The 13,402-nt window shown below is 30.7% G+C and overlaps 2 protein-coding genes across 2 annotated transcripts; one reads left to right on the forward strand and one right to left on the reverse strand.

The window, feature by feature from the left end:
• Positions 1 to 215: 215 nt before the first annotated feature.
• On the reverse strand, positions 216 to 2,260 carry LOC134235768 (uncharacterized). The gene is made up of 2 exons (XM_062717915.1): positions 2,203 to 2,260; positions 216 to 1,300 (listed from the first exon to the last, which is right to left on the reverse strand). Exon 2 carries the CDS (start codon positions 1,287 to 1,289, stop codon positions 216 to 218), a length of 1,074 nt encoding a protein of 357 aa, XP_062573899.1. The 5' UTR covers positions 1,290 to 1,300; positions 2,203 to 2,260.
• A 7,207-nt stretch (positions 2,261 to 9,467) lies between these two features.
• On the forward strand, positions 9,468 to 12,170 carry LOC134235769 (toll-like receptor 4). Its single transcript, XM_062717916.1, has one exon. The coding sequence runs from the start codon at positions 9,468 to 9,470 to the stop codon at positions 11,706 to 11,708; it is 2,241 nt and encodes a 746-aa protein (XP_062573900.1). The 3' UTR covers positions 11,709 to 12,170.
• Positions 12,171 to 13,402: the final 1,232 nt, after the last annotated feature.

Raw genomic sequence — 13,402 nt, forward strand, 5'->3', positions numbered from 1 at the left:
AAAAGAACAAGCTATAATGAAATTCGTAGAATTACTTTAGATGGTATGCATATACGTAAAGTTTCTAAATCAAGGGTATAAAATTAGACTTTTGAATTCCTTGCTAAATTTTAATACAGATCAGTATATAAAAATTATAAATGCAAAGGGTAGCGATCCAAATAAAGTAAGTCCTTCAATAGTTCACTATTTTTATGGTTCGTGATTACTTTTTGTTATGAAACGATCTGTGAAGCAAAAAAGAGTATATAAGGATTACTAGAGAAATTCAAAAATGCGAAGAGTAATGCTACATAGTATGTGTATAGTAAAAAGGTCTCTGAAATATTATTATTATCATTATGAAGCTTATAAGCAAAGAAAACAGAGTTATATATTAAAACTGAAATTTGAAAGCAAATAAAAACTGATAATATAATGGAAATAGTGACATTCATTTTTCTATGGATGTTGTTTGTAATAGGAGAGATTTTTAAAGCTTTCTCTTTTTTGATGTGTATAATAATTATCGCACAGATAGAAAGCAGCCCTAGAAGAGTATAAATGATACCGGAGATAAGACGAATGATTTTATAAAGATGAAGTGGATCTTTAATAATCGTTGTTATTATTATTAATCTGAAAGCTGAAAACAGGGAAAGAAAAGTACAAATCATCACAGAGCATGCCAAAACAATTGAGGGGGTAAGTCGAATCTTGCTCTGTAAGGGATGAACTGTTAATAAATATCTGATCATATAGAGGAAAACAATTTGTGAACTTGAACAGCTAAAAAGTATATCACGTAGAAAATAACCAATTGCAATCCCAAAAGCTCTATCGAAAACAAGATGTTGAATTTTAAGATAAGTTACCAAAGTCGAAAATTTATCTAACATAGCCGAGATGATATTAAGCATATCGAAAAATGCAAGGCACCCGATGGCAACAAATGTTGGAGTATGAAACTTTTTATGGCATAAAATTGTGCAGATGGTCACGATATTTCCAACGAAACCCAGTATTCCGATAATCAATGCCAAAATCGTCGTTGATTTCTCAAATTCTTCCGATGTCAAACCAATAGCCCTTGCATTGAATAAATAGAACGACACGGAAAATTCTTTTAGAAAATCATAATAGTTTGAAGAACCATGTTCTGTTTCTTTCCAGCTTCCCTGAATGATTCCGCCAAATAGAAACCGATATATATTTTTGTAATTCAATTCTGTCTCTTCATCAATATGAGATGCGTTCAATTTAGAAGGTTCAGATGTGGGTATCGACATTTCCCTTTTATAAAATCCCATTTCTCAGCAAACTGTAAAAAAAGTATTTTTAGTCAACAGAAATGACACATTATTATTTATACTTAAAAATAATAAAAGTAAACACCAAATACTCACTTTGAATGAAAAGAAAATACGTTAAAAAATGGTTCTTCAACTAAACATACCTCTCTTTGTTTTCAATGGGTAACGGTGGTAAGACGTGTTTCAAGTTAAACACTGGCTTGTTGATGTTTGGTGACAGCTTATTTTAGCTATAAAAAATTGGTAAATATGAAGCGAGATAAGATATGAAAAGATATAAATTTTGCATACTCAAAAGTGATATACTAAAGAAAAAGGGACACCCGGTAGGGGAGATATATTGCTCATGCAATACTCTCAGAATGTTTTTTTTTTTAAAATATTGGTTTTATCCTGTATATCATTGAAAAGAAATATCCCTTTATATTGTTCAGAAAGCAAATAATAGATTACCATTTTTGTACCCACAAACTCCTTTTTTCGGTACTATTTTTTTTTGTAAAATGACTCTATGTTCAACATTAATACAATGGCATATCGAATACTCCTGTATTGCTTGGTATGCAGGATTATCCAAATCTTTTATAATTAAAAGAAAAAGATACAAATCTCAAAAATAAGATGGTTCGAGTCATTTTGAATTTAGGTCCACTTACATCTGTGAATTACAAAATACTTTATCAAGTAAATTTATTAAAATATTCAAGACGGAGTCTTTCAGCTTTAATTCAACATTGTTTTCATCTTTTTCAAGAAAAAAATCATTCTTATATCTTCCTGAACATTTTTTACGTTGGTTAAATTTTAGGAATTATTATACTAGATCAGCCTCGAATGCAGATGATTTTGATGCACCCCACTGAATGTAAAGAAAATGCATTTAAAAAAATGGTTCTTCAACTAAACATACCTCTCTTTGTAGTCAATAGGTATCAGTTGTAAGACGTGTCTCAAGTTGTCTAGTTGCCAGTGTCTACTGGCTTGTAGATGTTTGGTTCAGCTTATTTTAGCTATAAAAAAAGATTATCAGACGTATATCAGTCAGGCTTTCTTTACTGAGAGATCAGCTCAGAGATAGGAAATATGTAATCTTTCCTGCTTTTGGTTATCGTAAAGTTTGATCATTTAAAGTTTTCATATTTTATTTGTATTTAAAATACAAATCTCGGCATATAAATTTAACAAAATAAATTATTCACACTTTGATCGTATGTACTGTACATTTATTATGTGATGTTCTAGAACTGGATTCACCACTTTTCATGACACCTAATGCAAAGTAAAAGTAGAACGAGTATGTGTAATACATGCATATCCTTTCGTATTTAACGATGTCCTTGTTGAATTAATGGTATAAATGTTGTAAAAAGATTATGTCCAACTAGATGTTTTGATTAAATTATGTATTTATGCGCCAGGATCGATGGATCTAGGGCCTATATTGTTTTTGTCCTGTCTTTTTATCTGTTTGTCTGTTTATCTGTTTGTCTACTTGTCTGTCTGTCTGTTGTCAACTCTAATCTTCGCCATAACTTTTGAACCATGAGAGGTAGACACATTATATTTGACATGCAAACTCTGCTAATAAATTTCTTTCAAATGACCTTGTGTCCTTGGCTGTGACCTATATGCTTAATAAAAACTTTTTTTGAACTTTTATCATGACTTTTCCACCATAGAAGATAGAGACTTCATATTTTTTATGCATACCCCACTAATTAAGTTCTTTCAAACGACACCAAGGTCAATAACCTTATGACCTTGACTGTGACCTATATGCTAAAATTATTTTTTTCGAACCCTTTTTGCCGCCGGGCGCATAGTGTTTTACAAACACATCTTTTTTCACTGTTTTTTTTTAACTGTATTATGCAAACACGTCTTATAAGCTGCAGGCAGTCTATTTTTTTCTATTTCATGGCGGCGCAATGCGTTATGGGTGAATTTTTGTTTACTTCTTGATCCGCGCATCTAATATTTATGCTCTGACAGATTTTTTTTATTAATTAGAAAAATGAGCTTCAAGGTGATTAATCATGTTGTATGATGCATTAATGAATCAGAGTCATAATTTATTTATATTTTAAACTAATTAAAGTAATTTTTTAACGCAGCTAGGCTAAGGTCTCACTTGAGTACCTGAGCTTATGCAGAAATTCGAGAAATCGATTATGACGTCACGGTAAAATTATTCAAATGAATATCGGCGAATAAATACTTATTTTCTTTTTCAAACACTTTTACATGCAGTCATTTCTCATAAATATTGTAAAAATAAATCAATGTATCACTTATTTTGTCGTTTTAACACCTTTATCTCGCTGTACTGACTGCGATGACGTCATAGACTAGCTTGACACGCAGTTTCTCTGTACCTGAGACGTAGTTAAAGCTATCAATGAAGCTTGTAGATGTGAAAAATGAAACTAAATAGGCGTGATCTGACTAAAAGTGTGTCATATTCCTGAATGCATTAATCAATATTTTCCAGTCCTATAAAATTAAAAAGCTATTAGGTTTATATAAAGCCGTAATAATGTACATTTATACATCAATGTACTAAAATCACAGGCACAACCCCTGGAAAACCACAAAAGTTCGACGTTATCTGCTTAACTATAAATTATGATTTTTTTTTATACACTTGTAGCTATTGTCCCTACAATTTTGAATTTTTTTGAGAGCAAGTTCTTTTGATTTTTTCCAACATTTTACATTATTTCAATTCGTATTATCTTAATGTACGAAGTTTATCAAAGAGACGGCTAAATATTTCATTTATTCCCGGGCATGAGGAAGTTGCTCCTGGCACTTTTCAGGTTAAAGAATTTGTTCTATAAACGAAACAAAATTTCATCGTAAACAATTATTCGTATACCGTTGAACTTTTACGACCTTTGTAGTCCTACACTTTTTTCCTGATCATAATCGTGTCACGTGACAAACAGCTGATCTAAGTGAAATCGCTTTCATCTGTAAACCTTTACTGAATGTGATTTGACAATAATTGTTATTTTATTAAAGAATTGAATAATATTTCGTAGTTTATTTCATTTTCCATGTCTAAGGAGAAAAAAATCAAGAATCATCTACTTGTCTTAACCTGAGAGATGATTTTCATACAAAGAAAAAAAAAACGTTTGTATCGTCTGTCCTTTACAATCAAGAATTCCATTAATCTTTTACATAACCTGTTCAGAGTACTTTTGTGAAGTCATTATACAATGTATTCGTTCACATTTTGCTTTTTAAAGTTCAAATGGCTCTATTGCTTTAATCTATTTAATGCAAGTGATAATGTAAATTTAAGTCCCAGAGAGGCATCAATTCTCAGAGAAGAATAAATGGTCATAAAAAGAATTATGCAATCGGACGAAGAACAAAAAAAAAAAAAAAACAACAAAAAGATCTATTTAAATATGTAATTTTAGAATCCATTTTTTCTGTTTAAAAAACAAAGATACATTTATGAGGAACAAAACATAATGAAAAAATAAAAAAATAGCATTAAATGAACTGCAGATACAACAAAATGTCAAGAATACAAATATAACGTCCGTTTTTTCGGGATATTTTTATTTTAAAGTCAATCACAATGAGGCACCAGTGTTTTATAACTTTTTTAAAAGTTTCTTGTTTCTCGTTGCCTGCACTAAATAAAATTTGATTTAAAAAAAACACATTATTTCTAACTCTGAGTATAAATAAGCGACATCAACCAAAGTTGTGAGAAATATATTAGACCCAACACTTTAAACATCACTTATAATAGATATGTTTCTGCAGATATATTTGAATTATGCAAGTAGTTAAGTACTTATAGAGTGTTTTGAAAGTTAAGTAGCCTCTACACTTCAGGACGCACTTATCAAGGCGTGGTTCCTCTTTTTCAGATACTGAACCTACTATCAAAGAACCTATCAACGAAAACCGATAAAAACTCATCCTCAAAAAACTAACAGAACACCAGTTACGTAACCCTAAAGTACTGGTTTCTAAATTTGACCCTTGCATTAAAGGACTGAAAAAAACATTCTGAAATATTAGAATACCATTCATAGAAATCCAAGAGTGCAAAACTTCATTCAATTCTCAACAAATCATACATGTAGCTTACAGGAAACACAAAAATATAAGTTGACGAGATAATCATGTATCATCTAAAATGAACGTCATATCATGTGTCTGTGACCCCTGATAAGCCTACTTTTAAGTATCAATATCTGTCTAATTTTTTTGAGAATATCACTATTTAATTTTCGTAAAAAGGTAAAACAAGGAACTTCCTAGATTTCCAAAGCTAGTTTGAACAGTGCAGATTTGCAAATCTTGAAAATAATTATAAAAAAGTTTCAGAATCAGATATTTAAGGAATGAAGCTTATTTCAACTTATGTTATCCGACATAACATAACTTGGGGCAGTTTACACTTTATAAACCGCGAAACATTAAGTTTTATCTTAACGTGAAGTTTCATAGATCACTATAAATTATAGTTCAAAAGAATTCAAAAGTTTGAATAAAAAGATTGATTAGAGAAAACTAAGGGTAAGAAAAAATGTCGGAAAATCACATTGGTCTTACCATTGTTAAGCAGGATTTGACATTGATTATCTATTTTAAGGTTTAACAAAGTGATAACTGTTTAAATTCCCATTTGTTAACATTTCCAAATAAAAGTAATGACGATAGATTTCAAGACTGGACTCTGTAATTGCCTTTACACATGATTATTCTGTTTAAAAACGGTAAAAGCGTTTAAAACAAAACCGATCTTAAGTGCAGGTAAAGATTTAGATATTGTATCTCCGAGGATTAAGGTAAAATTCTTTTATTTCCTTCTTAAAAGAAATTTAATTATCAAAGAGAGCAATGTCTTATGTGATATCCTACCCAAACATCCATAACATACATGGGCGTACATAAGCCCTATGCGTGTTTGTGCAACGTTGCTTAAGAATCTTGTTTTAGAATTAAAAACACATTTAAATTTTATTATTTATTGTATGGCAGATTTTGGCCACAGTGGCCGGATAAGTATTTCAACAATCAACATCATATTGAGGCCGACGGACAACAGGGCTCACCCCCTACAACATCATTTAATGTGTTGTCCGAAACGGAAAGTAGCATGCTGGGTTGGGGTTCTTAGTCATGCTACCGACACATCAACAATTAATTAAATATACATCTATATACTTTAAATTATATATATATATATGAAAATATTATCAAATCAACATCAACTTAACATCAGTCAACATCCATGTAACAACAGTCAACATCATATTTCACAACCAACTTCAATGTGACGATATATCCACAAGGGTACCTGATGAATGTGTGCATTTGCAGACATAAATGAACAATCAGGTTTCCCTACGCCACATGGTGGGGATAGGACTCTTCAAGACGATTAAAAAATTCCGGACAAATTTCTGGATTATGCAACTGACTGAGAGACTAAGTAATCAACCAAATAAATCATTATTACAAATCAACAAAATACATATAACACCATCAATATTAGCATCAAACAATAATATGACATCAAAAGCCTTGATAACGGTATATATTTACAGACAACCTGAAATAAATGCAATAATACTATATGTATATTTTTAAAAGATTTCTTTACACTATGTTGCTCAACCATATTGAGATGGCTTGGAGAACATATATTTATTTTTTTTCTTTACAAGTTCTTATGTAATGTTGCATCATTTTCCATACCATTAAAAAACGAGGAAATTTAGATTTCTCTTTTTTTTTTCCAAAGGAAAATAAAACATAAAGTATATCAAAAAAATCTTAGTGATTATGCATTCAATAGTTTATATAATGAGAGGAAACTACTCGGGTTTTACCACTTTGAACGAGGGTGCTCAATTTCACAGGTTGTCTGTTTTCAAGGTTAAGTAAATTGATAGTGTCTTTTAATTCCTTTTTTCTGTTTACTTTTTCATTATTGAACAGAATTCAATGAATTTCAAGACATGAATCAGTATTTGCACAAACGCATGATAATTGTTCTGTAAATATTAAAACATTTAAAATGTAGCGATTTTCAGTGCAGAAATAGATTTAGAAAATGCATTCATGGAAAACAAGGTAATTTTTTCAACTTCCTTTTTTGAAATAAGAAAATAATTTTAAGATCTCTTTCCTACATGATCTGTTGCTGAATCATTTTAAAATGGTAAAAGAAAAAACATAATCACAGATTTCGTTATAATACGTTTAAGTATTTAGTCGTTTACAAGAGATAGGTTGTTTTGAATTGAGAAAAAGTATGGTCTTAGGACATAAACAATCTTGTTTTATATGTTCCTTGTACCCTCTTTTGGCTCATATACACTGTACAATATAATTGTTTAAGAAAAAAAAATATTTATTGACGTAGGTATTTTTTTTCCTTTCTGTGAAAATCCTCCGAAATATTCGGGAGGAAATCAAACGTTCATACTTTTTACTATTTCCAAATCCATTTTTATCATAAAGTTTATAAAATGTTAAATCAACATATAAAACCATATTTTTTTTTTAGACATAAATCACAAGTAAAACATGTTTCATGTTTTCTACGGCAATATTGATTAATCAGTAATAAAATTGAATAAAATTGATTTTTTTTTTGTGTGTTAACCTAATTTTTTTTACCAATTGTCTATAACTACGAGGGTCATCAAGAAAGTTCGTGGACAATGACTTTTTTGTCAAAATAAATGGTTCTTTATGCATCTGTTGCATATCAAAATATTTCTTATGAAAAACCAGGTCAAAATGGTTTGATACTTATTTTGGAAACTTAATTTTTTTTGTAAAAATCGGGGTCTCTAAAGATCGCAGATTGTGCGCACGGACCAGTCTGACGTTAAGCTAATTTCATTATAACGTCAAACATTTGGATTTTGCCTTAACACATGTTCACGGACACACACTTCATTTCTTTTTTAAAGCACAACGCACTTCCAAGTGCTAGCAATAATCTTTAAGTATAGATTATAATTTATTTAATTTTTAAAATTCAAAACAATGCACAAAAATTTACGAGCGTCATCTAAATAAACATTTCGTATACACAAACTCCACAGCCCAGTCCGACGCTGCGCTAGATTTATAACAACGTCATGAATAGAAATCTCCATTTTCCGTAAATCACATGTGTTTTTAAATTAAAATAGTGTCTTCGAATTTGTACACACCGTTGAAAAATCGTATATACCCATCTCAAATTGATACACTAAATATATTTCAATAATTTTGAGTTGTTTTAACAAATATTTTATCTCATACGTTGTTTCCATCGTATAAAAACTCTTTTTTTGATCGGACGCTGCCCCGTGCAGACGGCCGACGTTGCTTTTTTGTCAAGTTTTGACACATATTTGTTAGGGGTTTTGTTTAGTATTTGTAATGTCTATATATTAAGCGAAACTTGAGATATAATTAATTTGTTATATCCTTTTTATCTGTGTTACATAAAATTTTTATTTATTTTTGATTTGTCTTATATAGAAAATAATCATTTTAATTCGAACACTTTATATAAGAAGTTATGTCATTATAACCTTGTGCACTATCCGCGACCTTTAAAGACACCGATTTTTACAAATATTTTACGTTCTATCAATAAAAATTAAATCATTCTAATTTCTTTTTTCAAAAGAAATATTTTGATATATACAAAAGATGTATATAGAACCATTTATATTCACAAAAACGTCATTGTCCTCGAACTTTTTTGGACAATCCTCGTATTGTCATACAGTGTAATTAGGTATTTATTTATTTGACTTTTTAAATATTGTTGTATTTTCTTCATGAAAAACCCCAAAACATTGTTTTATGATAACTTAAACATAGCTTCATGATTTAATAAAATGAAAATAAAAAGAATAATTAAAAATCGAAAAGATTGGAAATTGAATTTTCGACTTAAAAACAAAGCAAAAAAAAAAAACTTAAAACCGAAACAAATATCAAAAACTAAAAAACAAAAAATAAAAAAGGAATACCTGCAGATATATTAATCATTATATTTCATCAATAGATATTCTTAAGTTAGTGTCAATTAACATACATTTTTTATCATTATACATACATGTATAAGTACTTTTTTGTGGAGGTAGATGATGCAATTGTAGCTGTATTGTTTTTATCTTTTGTAGCATTATGAACTTTGTAGTTATTGAAGTGTGTCTTCTCGTCATTTTAGCAACATGTATTCGCGTTCAAACTTTGGAATGTTCGTCAAACAAACGTTGTGTATGTCATAAAATAAATGGAGATTTATGGGCGATGTGCGAAAACCTTACACTTGCATCAGCACCTACCTTTAGTAATGACGTCATAGGGGTTATTCTTGCTAATAACATATTAAACAATTTTCCTACAAATCTGCCTCTAAATGTCACTTACTTGGACCTCTCAAGAAATTTGATGAGAATCGTGAATCAACAATCAATAGAGAAATACAGATATCTACGCAATTTATCTATTTCACGTAATTCACTACAGATAATCGAGCTAGGTTCTTTTCAAAACTCTCCTAATCTTCTGCACCTTGATATTTCCGGAAATCAGGAGCTTACTCTTGAGGTTTTGGCTAATATATCGAGAGATTTGAGAAATTCTACTGCTATTCGCGTTTTAAATTTTGAGAATCTACAATGTACATACGGCGTAAGTTTCATTGTTAAAAGATACCACCTAATTGGACTTAAACAGACACATTTGGAGGAACTGAATTTGGCATCAAATCGCATCAACAGTCTAGAAGCGGGTGTTTTGTCTGAGCTACCCAAGTCCCTAAAGCATCTTAGTCTGGCCAATAATAGACTCAGTTTTGAGATTTATTTAGTAGAATTCGGTGATTTGCCAAATATCATGTCCATCAATGCGAGTTTCCAGTCCTCTTTTCATCAACTCAATGTAGACGACATTCTCATGGACTGCAATGATATTCGAAAGGTGTCTGTAAGCTCATCAAAAAACCAGGTTTTGGGCCAAAGAAAGAAAATGCCTTTACAGAGACCGAAAAATATAACTTTCTTCTTGCCTTCTACACTCCAAACAGTGTATTTTCACGACAACATGTATAAAATGACTCTTCAAGATTTTTCATTCAAATTTTTTGGTAAACCTACCTTGTCAAAGCTTTATTTGCAAAACAATATTATCTATGAACTGAATGGGCCCATTACTGGCATGAAAAGTGTCATTTATGCGGACTTCTCGAATAATTTTTGCAGCTATATCTCACCAAGATTTTTTGAGGATTTTAGAAACTTGTCCCATCTTGATCTTTCATATAATGCACTCGGTGAAAATCTTGAAAATGACGTCGATGGAAAAATATTTCAAAATCTGAGGATGCTCACTTCCTTGAATTTAACTCGAAACAGGATTCTTCGACTTCCAGCAAAAATATTTCAAAATCTAGTTCAACTTAAACAGTTAAACCTGAGCTATAATTCTCTTGGTGAATTTACAATGCCCATAAACCATATGGTTCATTTGTCTAATATAGACCTCTCTGATAACCAGATATCGTCAATAAATATGGAAACTAGAAAAATGTTGCACGCAATATCACATGAAAGGCACATCTCTTTAAATTTAAGGGGCAACAAGTTGAGATGCGATTGTGGTAATGTAGAATTCGTGAAATGGGTTCTCAATTCAAAGAATATTGTTTTTCTTCATTTTGATGATTATTTATGTACTTTAACGAATTTCACTAAGATTCGTTTCTCAGATAATCGATTACTCGAACTCTTGGACAAGCAGTGTTCCTCATATACTCTTATCATCGTGATTATTACGTCACTAATCTTTGTTATCTTAACAATCACCATCAGTCGTATTGTTTATAGATACAGGTGGAAATTAAGATACATGTATTACGTCGCAAGGGAAAAGTACAAAGACAATCAAAAAAGACAAGAAACATTAGATTTGTTTCACTTTGATGCATTTGTATCTTATGCCGAGAAAGACAGAACATTCGTCATCGACCTTGTTAAGCGTCTGGAAGAGGAATTCAATCTAAAGTTGTGTATACACCATCGTGATTTCATCCCAGGAACAGGGATAGCAGATAATATTACCAATGCAATTCATAATAGCAGGAAAACCGTCTGTGTCATCACTTCACATTTCTTACATTCATACTGGTGCATGTTTGAACTAAACATGGCACGCATGGAGGCCATTTATTCCAGAAATGGTGAAAATGTTCTGCTTTTGGTGGCTTTAGAAAAAGACGTCATGAAGTCTATACCGTTCACATTCATGGATTTGATTGACTCTAAATCTTACATAGACTTTCCAGAGGAAGGGGGCAAGGATGAAGAAACAGGTTTCAGATCGAAACTTGGAGATGCCCTTAAATCACGTGACAACAAGTTTTGATATCAGTCAGCAATAAAAGGATTTTTATCTAGTTAAACACCGCTCGAATTGTGATTTTGTTATTATATAAATCGGACTAAGGATTCTATTTTTATGTTTAAAAAAAACAGTAGCAAATTATTAATATTAATATTTTCTATCTCTTACACCGTTTCATTTCTTCTAAATCAATATTAGTATAAAATTTTGTTTGCATTAAAAAGATTGTAATATTTTATATAAACCACAACCTTTGGATATGTATAGAATTTGAAATGTTAATATGGTCGTTATTTTTTTGTTGCTGTTTGAAGTCTGCCTTCGACTATATTTCAACACATTCACCCTATATGCAGTTAAAGATAAATAACGACATCACAAATTAAGTAATTAAACATTGGAATAGCGGATATCCTGTCCTCCTTTCTCAGTTTTTAGCTACTTAATGTATTTTGCCAAATATCAAAATATGATATTAATCAATATGAATATAAAAACAAAGTAGTAGGTTCTATGAGGCCTTTCATTTCGAGTTCACTATAAAATGTCGTTTCACCATAAAAATTATATTTTGATACAATGTCTTTTTTTCTACTCAATTTTGTAACACAAGGGAATTAATACATATGTAGTCCTTGAATAAGTTTATTGTTCAGTTGAATATGTCGACAGTGGGCCTAAAATAAACAATACACAATTAAAATTGATAATCATAAACAAATAAATGTAAACATAACCTTTTTTCATATTTCATTATTAGTATAGAACGTATTGAGATAACAAACATTATTCAGTTAAGAAAGAACGGAGAAATACAACTAGCTCATTGCATTAAACTTGTATTGCTTTTATTTTATTTATTAATAACAATATTATCACAGAGAATTCAATTGATGCCGCTATGAGAAATATATTTTACACCTTAGGATAATTCCGCATATCTCTGCGCAGTCTGCAGGATATGCGCCTTTATCGCAGCGCAATTATCAAATAACCTTTCATTGCGAAATCGCATGCTTAAATTTCTTGACAGAGTAACCCAATCAAAATCCTTGATTTTGTTGCGCCATTTTTGTTAGCCTGGTAGTGCCTTGAAAAAAAAACTGGATTTACTCATTTATGTTATATTTTATGCATATTTACATGTACTCTGATATGTTCACTGCATGTAAATTTCTAATCAGGCTCAGGGGGATCACACTTGTACCTTTCACCTATGTACATGTAACCTGTATTGTTTAATATTAGGTGATCCCCCTTAATGATTTGTTTTTACCTTTTACTTTATGTCATTGAATTAAATGACATATTCGACAAAACTGCATATCTGTGTTTGGTTATTTTTCACTGCACTATCAGGCTGATATTTCTCATAGGAGGCATAAACACGCTTAGTTCAACACCGGGTTTGTTCTGTAGATCAAACTTAAATTTGCACATAACATTGAGCACGGATTGACATTACTGGACAATTAGTCTCACATTTTACTGTGATAGTTTAGAAATTCTTCAGCAACACACAGCATTAATAATTTTCTTAAATTTTAAGGATAAAGTTTACTTTGTGAAAGTGCAGAGTTGTGTCAATCAAACGAGTCCCGAGAACCACAGTTTCAGTAATTTCCATATAAAAATAAGTCTTTATTATATATCCGTATATAATGCTATAGGCGTAACTTTTTTGATACTCATAGTTATAAAATAAAGGATTTCTG

This window comes from Saccostrea cucullata, unplaced genomic scaffold (genome assembly GCF_032062105.1).
Source record: "Saccostrea cucullata isolate Sc308-1 unplaced genomic scaffold, CSIRO_AGI_Scuc_v1 ctg18782, whole genome shotgun sequence".
NCBI classification, from domain to species: domain Eukaryota; kingdom Metazoa; phylum Mollusca; class Bivalvia; order Ostreida; family Ostreidae; genus Saccostrea; species Saccostrea cuccullata.